Below are 21,691 nucleotides of genomic sequence, written 5' to 3' on the forward strand. Positions count from 1 at the left end.
ATAGAGATCTGAGAACGCTGGGTGAAATAAGGACAGGTTCTTTGAAAGTCTGTTTTTCTTCTTACGTTTATATACAGTAAGACAGAAAACAACAGCCTCTGGTTATGCTAGTAGATCAGAAAGTGGGAATGTGCCATGCTGAGGATTTGAATTCAGATGATGATGTTAAACCTGCTACATATATATTGACTCAGGCAGTGTTAATATAGGCAGCTGTATTAACTGTACTCTTGCAGTAAATGCAATGTGCTGCTGTTGCTGTACAAATAAGCTGTTGTGAATATAACTGTTTGTTGCAGAACTTTATAATAATAGAAGTAGATAGTTATATTTGTATCCTTTAAGACAGCTCTATAAACTCTTCCTGCTGAGGCCTTGTGTCACTGCCTGCAGAGTTTGAACAGTCACTGGTACAGGTTTGTACAGGTACAGTTACAGGTTTGTAACAGAATCTCAAATTCTTTAAACACATATTGGATGAATATTTGGTTCATTAAAAGTGATGACAACAACAAAAACTTCCTTAAACACTGAAACCTGCACTGTGAGTGCAAAAGCGAAAATGACTGACGTACTGGACCTTCTTAGCACCAATGGTGAAGAGAGATTGTTAACTGTACCTAAAACTGTGTTTACTTCAGATTACAGGGATGACTTGTGCTTCCTGTGTTCACAATATTGAATCCAAACTTATGAGAACAAATGGCATATTCTACGCCTCAGTTGCACTTGCTACTTGCAAAGCTCACATCCAGTTTGATCCTGAAATTACAGGACCTCGAGATATTGTAAAAATAATTGAGGTAGGTTTTAGAACATTTTGTTATAAACATCTAGAAGGTGTCCCTGCCTATGGAAGGGGGGTTGGAACTAGGTGATCCTAAGGTTCCCTTCCAATCCAAACCACTCCAGTTCTACAAGTCTATAAAATTAAGAAGAAAATAAAGCTGCTGATATTTGGAGTGTTTCACTGATTTTTACAGGTAATGTATTTATTATATGCATTTATGTATATATAATGTATTTATTAATGTATTTACAGGTAATGTGTTTATTATGTAGTGAAGCTGCTGTGCTGCACAGAAGTGCATAGCTTCCCAGTCTGTCCAGTCTATTGCTTTAAAAATACATCCCAAAAGTAACAAAAAGATGAAAAATCCAACAAACCCACTTTTTTTTTTTTAATCTGGTAAAAGTGTAGAATCGTGTGTCTCTGATTTCCAGCTGTTTCAGTAAACTGTGGATACTATTAAAAAAAAAAAAAAAAAAAAAAAAAAAACCACACCAAACAACAACAACAAAAAAAAAACAACCAGAAAAACAACCTAATTTATCTTGTCTCTAAAAGAGGCTATGAAAGAAGTTGTGTAGCAGCAGGGAGGTAAGCCCTGCTCATATCAGGAGCATTACAGATCTCTGTATACAGAGGCCTTTTTTCCCATGTCTACTCGGACAGAAACCTTTTCAATCAAAAGTGTCATGGAAGGAAAAACATCCTGGCTTACCCATAACAGCAGAGGTCATAAGTTCTGCTGTTATTGTAGCCCAGGTGTCGATAACACTTTTTCCTCTGCTTCAGCAGAAGGGTAGAGAATTTGTTGGATGAACCACACACAGAAAGTAGTCAGGAGAATGGCTGAGTCTGTTTTCCTTTCATGCCCTCAGAGTATTTTGTTCAGCATTGCAGAGCTGTAGACCGTTCAGACTGGTAGAACAGTTTTTTGAGGTATATCTTGCCACAGGATCATCTCATAATACAACTATTAAGATTAATTTTGGGGGGAGGAGTGGTTGCAAGGCAGTAAGACGTGAAGGGGTCAGTCATAACTGGATTCTTGCAAATATGTATATATATATATATATATATATGTATACATATTTGCAAGAATATATATATAAATATATATATATATATAGCTTTCCCCTGCAGTTAGCTTTATAGGTTTAAGCTGGTTCTGGTAACTTTGATTATCAACTTCAGATGCATCTATTCAACTGCCATGTTAAGGAGATGTTAGCAAGGTTTACTGCCTGGTAGCTTGTATACATTTTTAACTTTCTTTGTGGTGTTTTCTATCCATCGTATTTAAACCAGTGGGGATTAAAGGGTGTAAAATTGCTATGAGGAGGAGAGCAACAGAATACCTGCTGTCAATGGGAGCTGCCTTTGCCTAGGAAGCCAGAACACTTACTGAATTACAACTGTGTTGGTGTATAGATAACACAAGTACTTTACAGTCCGCATACTGAGTACTATCTGATATACCCTCTTGCTGAGGATCTGAAAATAAACAAGGTGGCATTTATTAAATATGGAGCAGTGTCCTTTTCTGACATTTCTTCTAAAAGTAGTGTCATTTAAATATGTTCTAAGTAATATAGTTAGTCTAATCAAAAGTAACTCATCTTCCCTCCTCTTTTAATAAAAAGGAAATTGGCTTTCATGCTTGTGTGTCTAGAAGAGTTCCAAATACACATAACTTGGATCATAAAAAGGAAATACAGCAGTAAGTACTTCACTTCCTCACTCACTAACAAGTGTATGTAGATCATCTCTTGTAACACACTCTCACTTTTCTCAGTTAATTTAGCTCATTCTTGTGTAAAACATATTTCATTTTATGATTTGCTATTTGGTTCGTATACTTCTACTGCTTTCATTAGTTGTGTTTTTTAACTGATAAACGACAATACATTTATATACCTAGGAGACAGTAAAACTGTCCTGATGTTTTGGTTCTTTCCCAAATATCCTGAAGCCGTGTGTCAGAATAGCACTGATACTCCTAGCTCTGTATTGTCAGCACGGTGTTTGGCCTGGGTACTGCAGGGTGTGCTATGACTGGGGATTTACAGCTTCTACTTTTCAGGTGGAGGAAGTCTTTTTTGTGCAGCCTTGTGTTTGGTATTCCTGTCTTAATCCTAATGATTTATATGCTAATACCTGGCGGCGAGCACCATGGGGCTATGGTGCTGGAGCAGAATCTCATTCCTGGATTATCTATTTTAAATCTTCTCTTCTTTGTCCTGTGCACTTTTGTTCAGGTATGTCCAGAGTATTTCTTGGAGGTTTGCTTTTTGTTCATTTCCCATGTATGTAATCTGATCTGATAAGGATAGGAGACCTGTGGGAAGGTTTAGTGGATTATACCTGCTCTCTTGTCTGTGACACCTACATAGAATGAAGTGACACTTTGCAAATTTTCAATTCCTAATTGCTCACTGCACTTACTCCTGCCACTGGTGTGCCAGTAGCATTTCCAAGAGGGGAAGGGAATATTAAAACAAATAAATACCTGATCAGGTGTAAGCTGTTCAGGTAACTATAGGTAAATCCTTTCAACTTCCTAGTTTTGTTTATTTTGCATTTCTAGGAAAAGGGTAGGGTCTGCCAGGATTTAGCTGGCATGGCTGTTTAGAGGAAGTAAGAGCAAGTGAGAGGATAACAAGGGATTCAATTTCTAGTAGATCTCTCCACTAAAGTTATATTGAAGTAAAACTCAGATGGGACAGCCATCCCTTCTGTTACCTACTGGTGGTATTATATTCCCCTTGCTTTCACTGCTCTGATCTTAACACTGCTCTGATCTTAATGTCTACTCTTACACCAACAGTTCCTTGGTGGATGGTATTTTTACATACAAGCTTACAAGTCACTGAAGCACAAGGCAGCCAATATGGATGTGCTCATCGTTCTGGCCACAACGATTGCTTATGTGTATTCATGTGTGATCCTGTTAGTGGCAATAGTTGAAAAGGCAGAGGAAAGCCCTGTCACTTTCTTTGACACTCCTCCAATGCTGTTTGTATTCATTGCCCTTGGGAGATGGCTTGAACATATAGCAAAGGTAACTCATTTTCGTGTGAAATATTGTGTATTTATAATGAGAATGGAATAAAACTGTTCATGTGAGTTTGAGTCAGACGTTTCAGGTGTGTGAAGTAGGCTACAGTAATGGTCATTTAGAGTTCATTGTTCACCTTAAGCAGACATCAGCATTTATGTGTTCTGTGTATCTCAAACATCTCTTTCCGTTTCTCAGAGTAAGACCTCAGAAGCTCTTGCTAAACTTATATCTCTTCAAGCCACGGAAGCCACTGTGGTGACTCTTGGACCTGACCACACTATTATCAGGTATTTACATTTCATGAGGCAAAATATTCAGCCTACTCGGGTGCACAGACTGGGCTTGTAGCAGTTACTGTGAAACCATTGCTATGGCTTTGAAACCTGTGACATTAAATGAGCTGTTCTTATTTTTGTCTTTTGCAGAGAGGAGCAGGTACCTGTTGAACTGGTTCAAAGGGGTGATATTGTAAAGGTTGTTCCAGGTGGAAAGTTCCCAGTGGATGGGAAAGTCATTGAAGGCAATTCTATGGCAGATGAGTCTCTCATTACTGGTAACTTCTCTTAAACTTGTGCAAATGTGTGAAACCTATAACTTCTTCTCACTTTAAAAGAGAACAGAACAAAGCACAAGGTGTTGTCTAAATAACCTCCCATCTTAATGAGCTCTTTTCCTGGCCTTTGTGAGCTTCAATCCAAATCCTGTATCTGCATACATATAAAAAAATTGGAGAATCTCAGCTCAATTTGGTCTCTTTTACTGATGTACTGATGGGATGTGCAAAGGCTGAGCACTGTGGTCGTTATTCCAGAGATACGGTGGGAGTTTCTGATGGAATATATTTCTAGAGAAGATGCATTTTCAGTAGTGACTTCTAAAGGAAATATTGCTAAGATGTTGAAGTCATACACATAGACATCAAGGCTTCCAATAAAGATGGCCAAGGGGGCAAGGAGAGTGAAAGAAAGTCTCATGACTTGGTGCTCATTAAGAGTCATAGAACTTCAGTTTCTGAGATTTCCATTTCATTTCCTAAATATAAATAAGAATTACACAATCAAATCCTAATTATAAGTTGAAGGATCTAAAAACTTCACATTGTGATCGGCTTGCTTGATTTTAGTTATGTATTTACTTTGGGGAAAAGAGACACCCTTAATTTTAGGAGAACCAGTCATTGTCACTAACCTTAAGAGCAGAAAATAGTGGTTTTGTAGAGATTCTTAAAGCAACAGTGTGAGAATGTGGACTTTGCCCCAGAGTAAACTTTCTTGGTTTTTGAAAACTGAGATTAGTGGAAGTAGAGACAGGCTTCTCAAACTCCTGTGGCTGTACAAAGTTACCAATTAGAGGAAATTTCTAGAGGTTCCCTTCAGTATGGATCTCTTGCTGACCTTTTTGAGGGATGGCACACTGGAGAGTTAGGACCAAGGACACTTTTCCTTTGATGTTACTCTGACAAAAGGCTGGGACGAGTTGCAGCTCAGATATCCAGAGCAAAGTGGCAAATAGGAATTTCCATAATGCAAATGCTTGGGATCTTTTGTTCTGGAGCAGTTAATGGTTTCCACCCACCTCCAGCCTCTGCGGTTCATGGTGAATACCACACCAAGCAGCGTAGTGTTTTTCCAAGCAGCAGTCTGTATTAGAGGATTGATAAACTTGATTGTGTTTTTAGAAGATTAGACTGATTATTGTCTAGTTACTCAAATAAAGCCTTGCCCAAATTCCTTCAGCAATGAAGGAATGTGTTAGATAGCTGATGCTGACTTTACCTGCTGGTATTATGATGCTGAACTTTTTTTTTTTTTTAATATGAGGAAATGAAAGCAGAGAAGCATAAAGCATAAGATCTAGTTTCTGTCCTGCATTCTAAACAGAATCACAGAAACCAGTGGTGGCTGAGCCATCTCCATGTTGCATACAGATTCCAAATTCTGTAACTTTAGAAGCTGTGCTGTCTTGTTCACGGTCCCTGGGTCACATGTTTTTCAAGCTTTGCCAAATCACAGACTTTTTCTACTAAGATGCAGAGAAAATTTATTCTAAATCTTTCCTGGTTTTTCACAGACCTGTATCTTGGGTGCCCCAGAATTCTCTCTCTTCTCTTACAGTGGCCCTGTCGCTTTGACAGTTTCTTATGTGATGCATTTCATAGCCAATCAGAAAGATGACCTCCCTTCCTGTACACCTCAAAGTTTCAGTGAAGACATGAGAGACTATGGCCTATTTTATCAAAATCTGGGATTAGAGACTGTTCATTCATACTAGGATACATTCAAACATCAGGGTGCAGCATCTGTACTGTGCCTGATAGAAAGACTGAGCGCTGATGTTTGTAGGCGAGGGATTATGTTTCTGGAGGCTGGAGAAGAGCCCTACATCTCTGGCAGGCTGAAAAGGAAGAGCCAGAAATCACAGACTCATAGAATGGCCCGGATTGAAAAGGACCACAATGATCACCTAGTCTCAATCCCACTGCCATTGGCAGGGTTGCCAACCATTAGACCAGGCTGCCCAGAGCCACATCCAGCCTGGCCTTGAATGCCTCCAGGGATGGGGCATCCACAACCTCCTTGGGCAACCTGTTCCAGTGCATCACCACCCTCTGTGTGGAAAAACCTCCAGCTAATATCTAACCTAAACTTCCCCTGTTTCAGTTTAAAACCATTCCCCCTTGTCCTATCACTATCAAACCCATGTAAACAGTCATTCTCCTTCTTGTTTATATGCTCCCTTCAAGTACTGGAAGGCCACAATGAGGTCTCCCCAGAGCTCTTTCTTCTCCAGGCTAAACAAGCCCAGTGTCTTCAACCTTTCTTTATAAGAGAGGTGCTCTGGCCCTCTGAAATATTTCTGCTAAGACATTTGCTTCAAAAATAAACCTAGAAAAAGGTTTACAGAAGCATGGCATCACTTATACATGCCTTCAGAAGACTGAGATATACAATGTGTAATTTTATGCCATTGTTGCTTATTGTGCTGATTTTGCTGGCGTACAGTGAGTGTGCAGTGTACTGTGTTCATTATCATTAGAGGTATTTGCATTGGTCTGATGCATTTATTTTTGGTGTTCTTTCCAGGGGAAGCTATGCCTGTCACTAAAAAGCCTGGGAGCACAGTGATTGCTGGCTCTATAAATGCACATGGCTCAGTTCTTGTTAATGCAACTCATGTTGGTAATGATACCACCCTGGCACAGATTGTGAAATTGGTGGAAGAAGCTCAAATGTCAAAGGTAAAAGTAAGAGAAAAGGAAACCTTATTCATCAATTTTGATTAAATAAGAAAAGATTCTGTATTTTGACACATTTATGTAACCCGCGATCTGTGTTTTTCCAGACTTCAGAAAATAATGGACTGTTATTTTCATTAATTCTGCATATTCAGTGTTTTGATCATAAACATGCAAACGTCTGTTTTTCTTTTTTATAGGCACCAATCCAGCAACTGGCAGATAAGTTTAGTGGATATTTTGTTCCATTTATCATCATAATTTCTACAGTGACTTTGATAGTATGGATCACAATTGGTTTTATAAATTTTGATATTATTCAGAAATATTTTCCTGTAAGTAATTTGAATAAGAGTTGGATTTCCTTGTTAAGCTATCTCCCACTGAAATTAAAATACCTTCTGTTTGTAGGGCTTGACGTTGTACAAAGGTGTTTGCCAGGTTACAATGTGGTATTTTCTACACAAAGGGGATGATTACATTAATTAAAATATATTTGTGGGTGTAAATATACTTGTGCATTAGCCCTCCTTGCCGCATAGGGTTCTTATGAACTGAAATGATAAGCATTCCTTCTGGATTAAGCATGACTTGTAGCTGCACTGCAAGGAGCTGAACCATTCCTATCATGCTTGGAATTTTTTTAACTCACTGTTCCTTGGCAGATAGTGGGTTTGACTCCAGAAGAAAAATGAGTTTCTCTTATCTTTAGGATGCGTATTTGCTGTGCTCAGCAACTGTGGGTATCTGTGCACCTGGCAATAGAGTTATTCCTCATTATATGAGGAAACCAGTGCTGGCAATTTACATCATCTGAGAGCAGAGCCATTCTGTGACACCCATCAGTGTGAGGATAATTCTGATGTATCCCCCATGGGTGATGAGCGCACTTAGATGTTGTACAAAATCTGTTTTAGTTCATGAAATAAGAGGAGATTCAGGAATGCTTACTTGCTGCTTTCCTGAAGTTACTGAGTTCAGGTCTCTGTGGAGTGGGACTCTGCATGTTCAGTCTCCTAAAAATCCTCTTGCCCATGATGATGGGGACAGCGTTTGTACTCTGAAGGCAGAATTCGCCCTCAGAACACTGCCCTTTAGTTGGTGTCTCTGATCTGCCCTGAACATAAGGCAGTTACTGCAGCTTCCCCATGCTGTTAGGCTGTGTTTGAATGCGTTTTATCATAGAATGGCCTGGATCGAAAAGGACCACAATTATCATCTAGTCTCAACCCCACTGCCATTGGCAGGGTCGCCAACCATTAGACCAGGCTGCCCAGAGCCACATGCAGCCTGGCCTTGAATGCCTCCAGGGATGGGCATCCACAACCTCCTTGGGCAACCTGTTCCAGTGTGTCACCACCCTCTGAGTGGAAAAACTTCCTCCTAATATCTAACTTAAACCTCCCCTGTCTCAGTTTAAAATTATTCCCCCCTTGTCCTATCACTATCCACTTATGTAAGCATCCATTCCCCCTCCTGTTTATATGCTCCCTTCAAGTACTGGAAGGCCACAATGAGGTCTCTCTGGAGCCTTCTCCTCTCCAAGCTAAACAAGCCCAGTTCCCTCAGCCTTTCCTCTCAGGAGAGGTGCTCCAGCCTCTGATCATTTCAGTGCCCTCCTCTGGACCCGCTCCAAGAGCTCCACGTCCTTCCTGTACTGGGGGTCCCAAACCTAGATGCAGTACTGCAGATGGGGCCTCACAAGAGCCAAGTAGAGGGGGACAATCACCTCCCTCTCCCTGCTGGCCACCCCTTTTTTAATGCAGCCCAGATCACAGTTGGCCTTCCGGGCTGCAAGCACACACTGCTGGCTCATGTCCAGCTTCTTGTCCACCAGGACCCCAAGTCCTTCTCTGCAGGGCTGCTCTCAAGGAAATCTTCCCCCAGTCTATAAAAATGCTAGGGATTGCCTCAGCCAAAATGCAACGTCTTGTAGTGTATTTATTATTTATAATGTTTTATTTGCAGTTTAGGTAGGCTATATTTCTTAAATAGGTGGCCAACAGGAATTCCTGAAGCATATGTGCTTGAGTAGCAAGAAAGCCACAAGACACTGCCATAAACAATTCATAACGTTCATCTTTCTGTACTATTACAGTAGCAATTATGAATTACATTCCTATAGTTGAGGTTTCCTGGTAAATGTGTTTTTTGAGATGGCTATGATTGATCGTGCGTATGTTATCTTCTATCAGCAAATCGTTTTTTTCTTTTTTTGCCTCCTCTCCTCCCTCTTCTTACAGAATCAGAACAAGCACCTTTCAAAAGCTGAACTAATACTGAGGTTTGCATTTCAAACCTCAATCACTGTGCTGAGCATTGCATGCCCCTGTTCTTTAGGCTTGGCTACCCCAACAGCTGTGATGGTGGGCACAGGAGTTGCTGCGCAGAATGGTATTCTCATCAAAGGCGGAAAACCTCTGGAAATGGCACACAAGGTTAATTGTTCATTCTGTACCTTTGTAGCTTTCCCAGCTGTCGCCACATCAAATATAGTGTCTCAGGAAATCTCTCTGATAAAAAAGAAAGGCTGCAGATTTTATTTCCCGTTGGCAACTGTTCGTGGTGGCAAGGAAGATGACTTTGACCTTCTTTCTCCACTATCCAAAGTAGGCGGCAAAGTGTTGAGAGGCAGCAGTTTCTGCAGTCTGTTGCCTTTGAGGCTGCTGATGTTCTGCATGACCTTGTGAGGTCTCTGGCACTTATGCTCTCTTAGCTTCTTTCCAGAAAGCCAACATTTTTCTTCTTTGAGGGCTGATGTGAAATATATGTTGTTCATGATCAGTGGCTTAAAATGTAGGAGAAAAACAGTGTGGTTGGAAGTTGTTTTAGTCTAGGGAGGGGAAGATAGATGGGTGGCTGAAAAAGCCCTTCAAACAGATGGTAAGAGGAAATGGAGAGAGAAGGACTTGGCATGCCCACAGTCAGTAAAAAGAAGATGAGTTTACACCATGCTGTGAAAGACTGAGTTGGATATAAGCAGACTAAGGAGAGGTGAAAAGGATAATGAGAATAAATTAACCAGACTGACAGTAATTCTCATTCATTCAAATGTGTGCACACTCACACAAAGCAAGTGCTGTGATGTTGAGATCCTTGTATGGGTACAGCATGATACTGCAGCTTCAGCTGTACAAGGAATGAATAAGAAAGCATAAGGAGATCTACTGCACAGACGGTCTATGGTTCAGGATTTCCTGGGTTTTGTAGGTTTATTCAGCTTGTTTTGGTTACTGTCAACTATTTATTGATGTCTTGCCTGTATTTATGTATTTATGCTCAAAGCATGCAAGATCCCTACGGTCACATAGCTTAGGCAGTAACTCTGGTTTATTTCTTGCAGATCAAGACTGTGATGTTTGATAAAACAGGGACCATTACTTGTGGAGTTCCTAAAGTCATGAGGGTTCTTCTGCTGGGAGACACAGCTGTGCTCTCTCTGAAGAAGGTACTGGCAGTGGTTGGCACTGCAGAAGCCAGCAGTGAGCATCCTTTAGGAGTGGCGGTCACTAAATACTGCAAAGAGGTACTTAGACTTACTGTTTCACTTCAGATATATATATGTGCTGTGTGAAATCAGCAGATTCCAGAAGGAGAGGCCTGTCTGAAAAGTAACTGGTTGAGAAGCTGGTAGATGTTATCTTAACCTGCACAATACCTGGGAGGCATAATCTAAACTTTGCTTTTGTGGCCACGCTACGGAGTCCTCAAGCAAGATATTACTAAGTTTTGCCAGACAGTGACAAAGGAAGGATTGTAGAATATATGCAGGAGGAACATGTAAGCTTAAAAAAGCATCGTGAAGCAGAAGTGTATGGTGACATTTCACACATTACCTGATTGTGGTAGTCACTGCTATTAGTCAGTTGCTTATCTGAATAGATTAGTCAAAAAGCCGTGGAACAAACATGAATATTAAACGGTGGTATTTGTGAATTTCACAAGTTGATTACTCATGCCTGCACAAATCCTGCGGATCCTCGGAAAACCTTTATATATTGTTTGTGTTCATTAAATGTTTCAGGAAGAATGAAAGCATAATTAGAAACAACATAAGAAGCCTGGTTTAAATAACTTCTTTCTACTAAGGCAGGTCACTGAGCTACTTGCCATTAGATGATGAATCTCAAACTTATTAATGAGAGATCTTTCAGTGATGAAATTTAGAAGTTAACATGTAAATTTAGAAGGAAAAAGTGTGGGTAATGATTCAGTGGCCCCTCTTATATTTCACATTTCCTGTTTTTCAAATTTGTCTTAGTTCCCCAGAAATTTCTGTAGTTACTGTATGCATCAGTTATTACTGTCTATAGAGTTCTCTGAAAGGTACATATAGTTCTGATTTCTAGAAATAACTCACAATAAATTGTTTATCAAAGAATGTGGGTTTTTTTTTCCCATTCTTTTTGCAATTTATATGACTGTAGTTATATATATATAAAAACTGAGCTCACGCAGTCACTTGTCTTTGTGCTTGTCTGTGTGGCTAATTAAAAGCTGCATCTTTCCAGAGCTCTATGGCTGATTTTTGTAGTATTACTTCTTATTTCCCAGTCTTGGCTGAAGTTGTAAGCCACCACTGTACCTCCTTCATCTTTGAACCACCAGGAAACCTAACTCTTTTTGGTTTGCTTGTGCTAGGGCTGAGACTGAGATGTGACCTCTATTGCTGTTTGCTTCAGAAGTATCATCCCCAGCACATCTACGACATCTTTATTTTTATTTTTCCACTGCTGATGCTCCGTGCTGCTTTCCAGTCTATCAGTCACTGTAAAGAGGAGGAACACAATCTCTTTTTGATGGCAGTTATCTAACATTTGTACCGCGTATTGTCAGCACAAACTGATGATGAACTCTGGTTATCTCTGCAGGAGCTTGGCACTCAGAGCCTGGGATACTGCACCAACTTCCAGGCAGTCCCAGGTTGTGGCATCAGCTGCAAAGTAGGTGGTGTTGAGGCTGTCGTGGGTGTGGCTGATGAGGGTGTTGATAAGTTGGACACTAACAAGAGTGGGGACAGCAGTGCTCTTCTGGGAGATGACGCACTGATCACACTCTCTGAATCGAATGGTATGTCTGCCCCCAAAGTCACTGCTAGTTGTAGTCCAAGGGCTCATGAATCCACAGTGCTGAGCATAGTAGAGCAATTCTACCAGACTAGGAATAGCAGAAATGAAGTCTTATGAGAGAGAGAGAGGCAAAGAACACGAGGGACAAAAAGATGTCTTTATAGAAATTGAAAATCTCCTTTTCCCTACCTTCAATTGCTTTGGAATTCAGAAACCTAATTAAGGGTTAGATGATACAGTGATTGATACTCCAAAAGTCGGTACAATACACGAGCAATACCCAGCAAGGTCCCTTTTGGACAGAAGAGTGGCCCAGCAGAGAGCACAGTTTGCCAATTAACATTATCTTCCTCCATAGAGAAGTTACACTCAATGTATGCTATCTTATTGCTCCATTTTTTTGTCCTACATTTTAGTTCTGTATTACTTTGGACCTTTTGTCTTCTATTCAAATATCTCTCAAGGTACTTAATTAAAAAAATTTATTCAGCAGTGAAGCAGGTTATATCTGCAAACCGAGTTTCAGTGCCTGATGCTTTTGATTTAGCCAGTGCATTTATTTTTGTTTCGCGCTCAGTGAAGGCACTTGCTCTTTTGTGTCGTATGGGGGAATGAATACGCATTTAAAGTCCTCCTTAAGAAGCTCATCAGTTCTTTTCAGCAGATTGTATCTCTTGACCTTTTTGAGGAAGCTTTTAGAAGAATTAAAATAAGAACTTTAATCATCAGAACTGTGCCATTTGTGAGCGGCGTTAATGTAATATTTTCTCACCTGCCTCAGAAGGCTTTTTGAAGTTGCGTTGAATTCATAATGAAGTGTCTGTGTGCTGTTTCATTGTTTGCTAGAACAAAACTACTTTTCTTAGAAGAGACTTTGTATTTGAAAGAAGTAATTATTTGTGTGAACAATGCAGCACGCTGCGCTTTTTGTGAAAAACAATGCAAACTCACAAAGGCAAATCTGTGCAAATACTTCCAATAAGTTTATGACGCAACTCTGTGTATAGACAGTGAGTCTTGAAGGAGAAAAGTTTTATGAGGCTGTCATCAGTTAGCAGCTGCACATACGTGTTTGGTCATGGCAGTAGCACTTGAAATGAGCCTCAATATAAAGTGTTTTGGATGTGACCTATGCTAATCAAAGACACACACAAGAAATAAGAAAAGCTCTGTGAATATATTTGTATAGCTAATGCAGCCTGAAACTGTCATTTCAAACATCTCTGACGTGTCTACTATTTTTAAGTCTCCCCTTATTCTTTTGTCCACAAACAAAGGTTCATCATCTTCCCACACATACTCAGTATTGATTGGAAATCGTGAGTGGATGCGACGGAATGGCTTGCATATTGCAAACGATGTCAATGATGCCATGACAGACCATGAAACTAAAGGACAGACAGCCATATTAGTGGCTATAGATGGTAACTACTGTGACTTATTAAACATCAGTTGATTGTACCATTGTAAGGATAAAAACAAACTAAAACAATCGGTGGATTAGTATCAAGAAATTACATATTATTTAATACTGAACTGTTTGTAAAAATGCCAAAGTATCAGGTGTTCTTAAAAGGTATTTCTTCTCAGAATAGAGTTTATAAGACCTTGTTGAGTAGTTTTTAATTTAAATGTTATTTTCCAAACCTCCTGCTTCCAAAAAGTGTGATGTGCAGCGTGTACAACTGCACAAATGTGTCCTGCCCTGTCTTTGCGTTGCTTAAGGATTACAGGCTGACCTGCTGCATCTCTGATATCAAAATATTTCTTTAATAAATGTGACAAGTCATTAGATCATTCAAGTATAAAAGAGACACTAGATTAGACTAAATGAGTTTTGCCAGAGGGTTTCTATTCTGTACTACACAGAAAGGGAACCTACGCAAAGCGTTAATAAGAGAAACTGCTGTAACGGTGATAAGTTTCCATTGGTCTGTGATCTTGATATGGGGCCTCTGATTTAATTAGTGAAAAAATAATTTTACTGTGCCCACAGAGAAAATTTCAGAGGCATCTGCATGTCTCAACCAGGGCTCCATTAATGTCCAGAAAAATCAAGTGCTCTTAACATGGAAATCAGGGCTCTGATGTGTATACTCAGTGTTCCTAGCATTACTGATGATGGTGACCAGAGTAACAGATGATGAAAACCTTCTTAAATCATTGCTTTTTAAATATAACATGCAATAGCTTTAGATTGTTGTAATTAGTATGGATACACCTTCCAGATAATAAGTGTTGGGTACAGCTTTCCTGTCCAAAAGTAATTAATCCAACCCTGAAAGATTTAGAGGATATAAAAGCAAATATTCTAAATGCTGGAGGAATGGTTTCAACATCTGACAATTACAAAAACTTCCCGTAGCCCATAGTTTTTTTTTTTGTATGGGCAAAAATGACTATCAGTCAGGCATGTTTAAAAGCTATCATGCTTCCCTTCTGCCTGGTTCCTAAGTATCAGTGAAGTTTTGTTCTTAGATCTGAAAGAGGTAAATTAGAAAAGCGTGTGTGTGAGTGTGTGTAAGAAAGGGACCATAGATAAGAAAATTTAAGTCAGCGGTTCAGGCTTGTGAAAGCCAGTATTACCCAGAAAGAGTTACTTTTCCATACTGTAACAGAAAGAGTCCTGTTCTCTTGCTACCACTTTGCTGCCCACAGCTCTTTTTAACAGAGCACGTTTCTTTGTGAAGGTGTCTTGTGTGGAATGATTGCAATCGCAGACACTGTCAAGCAGGAGGCAGCCCTTGCTGTGCACACACTGAAAAACATGGGAATAGATGTGGTGCTGATAACGGGTGACAACAGGAAAACTGCAAAAGCCATTGCTACTCAGGTACCTTCTTGCATTTTACATAATGTGTGATGGCTTTCTAAAATTCTGCTTATTTCAGTGAATTAGGACTAGGCACTCAGGGTTTCCATGTGTATGTTAAAGAAAGACTAACTTTTCTTGAACCAGAATGAACTCAGGTGAACTTTTTAGTGAGAACTACTGGTGATTGGTGGACGGTTGAACTGGATGATCTTCTAGGTGTTTTCCAACCTTGGTGTTTCTGTGATTCTAAGTCCTATGGCATAGTAAAGGCTGGTGACTGCATTAAGATCCCACTGAAGACAAACATTCAGTACCTCTTGAGGTGTGCTGAGTTTCATGCAGCAATTACTCCATTGCTGAGCTGAAGCCTTCTAGTTCCATTCGCTGAAGGGTACTTGTGTTTCCTTAATGAAGAAGGGATGTGCCTTTAATGTCTAGTCTGGTTCCTAGTACAGGGAGTGGGGATTTGCCATTAAATTTAAAGATACATAGTAATAAAAATGATTCTTATCATTAATAAGCATAGCAATCTAAAAGAAGTTGAGTGCATGACATTTCCTTGATCACAAACTATAGGCAACCTTCCAAAAGCAAAGCCAAATACTGACTCCACCTTGTAACATTTATACTCTCTCCATGTCCATTTCCCACTTGCACTTTGCACTGGTCTGCTCTTAATCTACTGTGTGCCTCTGTGTTGCTTTCTTCATGTATACGAAGAGCAAACTCATAATGTCTTCTCCTATGTTGTGAGGCCTGTTTTGTTTCTCAATGTGATTTAATTCTTCTATTTTAATCCACTCTTTCACCTACTGTTTTTTTTTTTTTTAAGTCCCTTCCCAGCCCACCTTTCTTTGTTAAGATAGGAACTTTTTCATATATAAACTTTGGTTTATAGTTCCATTCCCTCAGGTGAACTTTTCAAACAACATTATTCGTTGGTAACCTAGATTTTCATCATTGATTTTTTTTTTTTTTGTCACTTCCTTTCCAGTGGCAAAATGGTAAATCAGTCTAAAAAGTTTAAAATTCTACTTTTTGTGAAGTAAAAAGAGAGCTTCTACCTCCTGTGCTCTATCTGGTGAGGCAGACAGACCTATGATGTTTATCCCAGTGCTTTTTAGTATACCCACCCCTATTTTTCAGTTGTAGCACTAAAGGCATCGGTAGCAACTCAAAGTTGAGAAGTAGTTCATCTCAGTTTAAAACCATTCCCCCTTGTCCTATTAAAAAAAAAAAAAAAACAATAATAAAAATAAATAAAAACCATTCACCCTTATGCCAAAGGCAATTTGCTCTTCAACTTTCCTTGTTGCTTGCAATTTATTTGAGTGATCTTCCTTTGTTTGCCCTTCTCCCAGAGCAGCAGATGGCTTTTCCTTTCAGCACATCACCAATAAGCATGTGTTTCTTTCTTTGTGCGTAGGTTGGGATCAAAAAAGTCTTCGCTGAGGTTCTTCCTTCTCACAAAGTTGCAAAGGTCCAAGAACTCCAAAATGGGAGGAGAAAGGTTGCGATGGTTGGTGACGGAGTCAATGATTCCCCTGCGCTAGCCAGGGCTGACATTGGAATTGCAATTGGAACGGGCACCGACGTTGCCATTGAAGCAGCAGATGTTGTTCTTATCCGAGTGAGCGCTGCAGTTTTGACTGCCTTCTATCACTTTCTGTAGCTCTTTTCAGTTCAGTATTTGAAAGACTGCATGCGGAATACTTTCAGTGCTCTTCTGTCTTACAGAATGACTTGCTGGATGTAGTTGCCAGTATTCACTTATCGAAGAGAACAGTGCGGAGAATACGAATAAATCTGATTCTTGCCTTAATTTATAATCTGCTTGGAATACCAATAGCAGCAGGTAGGTGGTTGTCAGAGCTCAGCTTGTGGGAGACAGCAGCGTGGTTGAGCTCTGTGCTTCCTCTGTCAGGATTTCCTGCTCAAGCAATTGAAGAGAGCTTCCTGGAGCATTTAAAACTCGGCAGAAGAAGAACAAAATATATATATATAAAAATGTTTATGCTGGTAGAAGAAATCTTTGTTCTCCAAATTTTAAGGTCTTGGGAGCAAATACTTATATCTTAAAATGAAATCATGATTTTATTTTGTTTTATTCAACAGTATTTTGGGATTCATTTCAGTATATTCAAATGTAGCTCTAATAAGAGAGATCATCCAACTTCTGGGTGCTCCCTCTTTTATTCACCCCAAATTTCATATTTTGTCTCACACTATTTGGTTTCTCTGCTTCTATCAGACATCTTCTCATGCTCTAAATTCCTACTTAAAACTAACTTCAAACAGCCCCCTATTCTTTTTATTTTTTTTTTAGTAACTTCTCCCTCATTTGCTTGTATTATTATTATTATTATTAATATTATGATTATACTTCTGTTGCTTTTGCTTTGTTTTGCACGTGCAGAATACCTGGGAAGGTCACACAGTCTTGCCCTGTGACTGCAGTCTTGTAGTTGAATCTGTGCAAAGTCCATTCTGTGCAACGAAAGGGACATATTTAACATGTTTAACAATAAGTAAGAAGATGCATGTTGATCTATTTGTGATTATAGAGGCCTCAAAAAGTCCTGTTGATCTGTTCTATAGTATGCAGGGACAAAAACATCCATAGTGGAACAGACTGCCCTGGCTGATGTCTGTGTGTTCTTTCGCTAGGTGTGTTTATGCCTGCTGGTCTTGTGCTTCAGCCTTGGATGGGATCAGCTGCCATGGCAGCTTCTTCTGTGTCTGTCGTGCTGTCTTCCCTGCAGCTGAAATGGCAAGTTATCTTACACTGAGTAAATGAGCAACCATAGGTAGCTCTGCTGCTTGGATTCAAGTGAGACATTAGTTTGGGTTTTATATACCTAAAAATACCTGAGGTCCTTTAGCATGGTGGTGTCTAATTCTTGTCTGCAAAAGAGATGGACATCACTGTCATTAACATACTTGGGGTAAGACTGTTGAGCATTCTTTAGCTAGCAGCTAAAATAGTGACTGGGTGCCACATGGGCAGCTGTGTTGGAGATCTAGTTCAGTAACACTTGAGCTTTTCATAGTACATTTTTGGGTGCAGTTGCAGTGGGCCTATTTTTAAGACCATTGCGAACAAACATATTTTAAAAGATCAGACTTCTTGCATTCTCTAGAAACATTCCAAACCTTCAGATATTTCTACTGTAGCTGAGGGTCTTTTGTGGTGCATAGTACTAATGAACTAATGTAGGAAATCTATTATTGCATCACGATTCTGACCATGCTTCCTTGCACTGACTTCTTGATACAGACTATCTTTTCTCTTTCTCAGCTATAAGAAGCCAGACACAGAAAGTTATGAAGCTCAAGCTCAAGGCTGCATGAAGCCGCTTACCCCTTCCCAAATCAGTGTTCATATTGGAATGGATGACAGGAGGAGGGATTCATCCAGATCGGCTCCGTGGGATCAAATTAGCCAAGTGTCTCTTTCTTCCTTGACTTCAGACAAGCTGCCGAGACATAATGGGTTTTTTGAGGAGGAAGGGGACAAGTGGTCACTGCTGATGAATGGAGGAGATGAAGAACAGTACATCTGAAGTGTTGTGTTCTCAGTACAGCAGGGAATGTTCCACCTCACCAGTGACAACAGGGACTGAGTCATGTCATCAAGAGCCTCAAGGTTTTAAGTGTAATTATTCCTTTGGCTCAAAAACAATTACAGTTCAGTTTTGTGTTGTATAGATTGTGGATTTTTTCAGGTCACCAGTTATTCCTAGTCACTGAAAGAATCTGTGACTCTACTGTGCTCATTTGCACGTAGCAATTAGTGAAATAATGTACAATAGTAATTTTCAGAGTCTAATAGAGTTTCTGTCTTTTGGACTGTCTGCTGGGCACCTTTGGCACCTCCAAAATCTACGCCCATGAGAAAATATCCACTGCATAAGGAGCTCTGTGGTTGGAATGCACAGAATCGTAACTAGTCATGTCATTGTGGGAGCACTTTATACTTAGGATTCACATGCATCTTCTTGGACCAAAAAAGCTTCAGTGTTTCACTGACTATATCTCTCTGAAAAGTATCTTTCAGAGACTTTCACTTTCTTTCAACTATCAAACTCTTTTGATGCACGTTTTCACAGCTGAACTTGTTCTGTGATTCTCATTGGTCTCTTAGACTTTCTCTTTCGCTCCATAGGAGCTCTTTTTTCTTCCCTTTCTCCAAACAAGACACCTTCTATGATTTATTGCTATGTTTACAGATTATCCCTGTTTGGGATAAATTCCTTTAAGTCACTAGCAATTTTCCATCTTAAGGAAACCTACAAAGGCAGAGCAATTAGTGATCTGAGTTAGTACATAATTTTCCTGTGGATATCTTGCATGATCCCTCAAAGTCCTGGATAGTTGGCAGTCTCTTTCCTCTGACCAAGTGAAGAATTTCTGTCAGTGTGAACAAAGCTGGCAGTTACCACGGAGTGACTGGAAGCAGAACTGTGTCTACAGTTGGTGTGACTCCAGCATGGCTGGATAAAGTGAGTTCATTACATAAATCAGCTTACAACCAGCTTCCTGGTTGCTTGAAGTGCAGCCATGAGGTTAAAAAGGTTGAAAAGTAGCCTTAAAATAATGTGGAAAGTAACTCTTCCTGATGACAGAAGGGTATGAAGATCTATAATAACTTGAATTTTAAGGTAAATGGATTTCTGTGTTATCAATTGGTTCCAACTTCCTTTTTTGCTCTAGTTTAATAAGAAATTAAGGTGCTGAGCAACTCATCTTTCACTTCAATGTCTTTACCAAAGCTGGCAGTAGCTTTATCACTCTGCGTGTTGAATTCAACCCTTAACGCCATTTAGAGTCGGGACAATAGGAACCAACTGCTGAAGTGCACTGGACCTGGCCCCGTGGTGCTGCACTGCTGAACTGTGGGACTCTGAAGTAGGCAGCCCAGAGTTTTATATTCTGATTTGAGAAATGAAAGAACGGGAATTACTGCACAAAGCAATACGAGGTAATGTTCACTGACTTAAATACAGAGTGGTTTCAAACAAGGATTCAAGTCCCACTCCTCCTAATTTTTTTTGTTGTTTGTTTTTACAAGACCCTGAAGCACCAGGCAGATCTTCCTGTTCTCTCTTCCTCTTAATATTACATTTGAGCTGTCACGAGAAAACATCAACAGCATGGTCTAAAATACTCGTGTTTTAAAGCTGTAAAATCTCCTTATACAGAGAGATGTGCAGAGATGACTTCCACAGCACTCACACTTCTCAGACATGCCATAAATGCCTTTACGTGGCCTTTAGGGGAAGTCTACTGTTTCCCTATTTTATGTTTTCTTACCAGTGCTTAAGTAAAAAAAAAAAAAAAAATGGTGTTTTTTTAAACAAACAAAACTTGTGTCTTGGCTTATTTTTTTTTTCTGTACCCTTCAAAAAATACAACCTACCAAACAACCACATATAAACAGTAATTGATGGACTGTAGGATGTATGTGCAAGATGCCACTGCCAACAAGCAGTGCAGTTTGTATGGCATGCTGTACAAGTCCCTGATCTTGACTTAGCGTGCTTGGCTCTGACAAAAAATAAAACCAAGAAATTCAGTCTATTAATCTGTTCTGGTGGATCACATCCTTGTGTTGTTGGAATTTGCAAGAACTTTTCTGATAGATTTCAGCAGAACTAAGACTTACTTGATTCTATTGTTGACTTGATCTTGACTTTTTGAAAGCTTGGACCAGTCAACTGTTGAGATTAGTCTTCTGCTCATCAGCACAACAGGTACGAAAAATAGCTTATGTCCAAGATCATAGTGTGCATATTCCAAATTACAGTTCATGTGGGATAAGAAAATCACAGAATCGCAGAATCACCAAAGTTGGAAAAGACCTACAAGATCATCCAGTCCAACCATCCACCCATCACCAGCAGCTCTCACTAAATCATATCCCTCAACACAACATCCAAACGTTCCTTGAACACCTCCAGGGTTGGTGACTCCACCACCTCCCTGGGCAGCCCATTCCATGCCTGACCAGTCTTTCAGAAAAGCAGTGTTTCCTAACGTCTGGCCTGAATCTCCCCTGGCACAGCTTGAAGCCATTTCCTCTTGTCCTATCACCAGTTACATGAGAGAAGAGGCCAAACCCCAGATCACTACAACCTCCCTTCAGGTAGTTATAGACAGCAATGAGGTCTTCCCTAAGTCTCATCCAGACTGAACAATCCCAGCTCCTTCAGCTGCTCCTCATAAAGCCCGTGCTCCAGACCCCTTACCACCTTTGTGATCTGGTTCACAAAGCAGGGAAAAAGAACAGTGTTGTACTGTGCATTGAGGCAGGTGAGATTGAAAGCATGTTGAAGGATGGAATTAGGATTCCAAGCCATCTTGAGATATTGGACAAAGCAATTAGAAGTCAGCTGGGCAGAAAGATGTCAGGTAGGTGGTTTGTGTTTTCTTGGTGACCTGTTCTAACAACACTGGTGCTGCACAATGGAACAGATACATGGTGGTGTATAAACGTTGTCATCTATATGATGTAAAATAGCTGTTCAGCTCTGGTGAGGCATCAGCTGAAGTCTGGTTTTGTGTTATGCTTGTTAGGAAATGTAAGCAGTTCAGAAAGCAGCAATGAGATTGAAGTGAAATCAAGAAACATCTGGATGCAAGTACCTGAGCATGAGAAACGTAAGGAGATAGATAGTTTCAGTAGGTTTCTCAGCAGCATCCTACAAGTCTTCAAACACGAAGA

General features: G+C 39.9%; 1 protein-coding gene across 1 annotated transcript in view; it reads left to right on the forward strand.

Annotated features, from left to right (window-relative positions):
• The window catches only part of ATP7B (ATPase copper transporting beta), a gene marked incomplete at both ends in the record, with an annotated part of 28,665 nt that extends 10,135 nt beyond the window's left edge, over window positions 1–18,530 (forward strand). Inside the window, 17 exons of the mRNA XM_079549503.1 lie at window positions 642–803; window positions 2,431–2,507; window positions 2,871–3,045; window positions 3,615–3,848; window positions 4,044–4,135; window positions 4,274–4,401; window positions 6,932–7,086; window positions 7,284–7,418; window positions 9,327–9,521; window positions 10,427–10,609; window positions 11,955–12,153; window positions 13,430–13,576; window positions 14,843–14,985; window positions 16,394–16,597; window positions 16,705–16,822; window positions 17,635–17,737; window positions 18,266–18,530. Of these exons, the coding sequence (XP_079405629.1) occupies window positions 642–803; window positions 2,431–2,507; window positions 2,871–3,045; window positions 3,615–3,848; window positions 4,044–4,135; window positions 4,274–4,401; window positions 6,932–7,086; window positions 7,284–7,418; window positions 9,327–9,521; window positions 10,427–10,609; window positions 11,955–12,153; window positions 13,430–13,576; window positions 14,843–14,985; window positions 16,394–16,597; window positions 16,705–16,822; window positions 17,635–17,737; window positions 18,266–18,530 (2,715 nt within the window). The remainder of the gene's footprint in view (window positions 1–641; window positions 804–2,430; window positions 2,508–2,870; window positions 3,046–3,614; window positions 3,849–4,043; window positions 4,136–4,273; window positions 4,402–6,931; window positions 7,087–7,283; window positions 7,419–9,326; window positions 9,522–10,426; window positions 10,610–11,954; window positions 12,154–13,429; window positions 13,577–14,842; window positions 14,986–16,393; window positions 16,598–16,704; window positions 16,823–17,634; window positions 17,738–18,265) is intronic.
• Between the last annotated feature and the right edge of the window lie 3,161 nt (window positions 18,531–21,691).

This window comes from Tetrao urogallus (assembly GCF_951394365.1).
Source record: "Tetrao urogallus genome assembly, chromosome: 1".
Classification (NCBI taxonomy): domain Eukaryota; kingdom Metazoa; phylum Chordata; class Aves; order Galliformes; family Phasianidae; genus Tetrao; species Tetrao urogallus.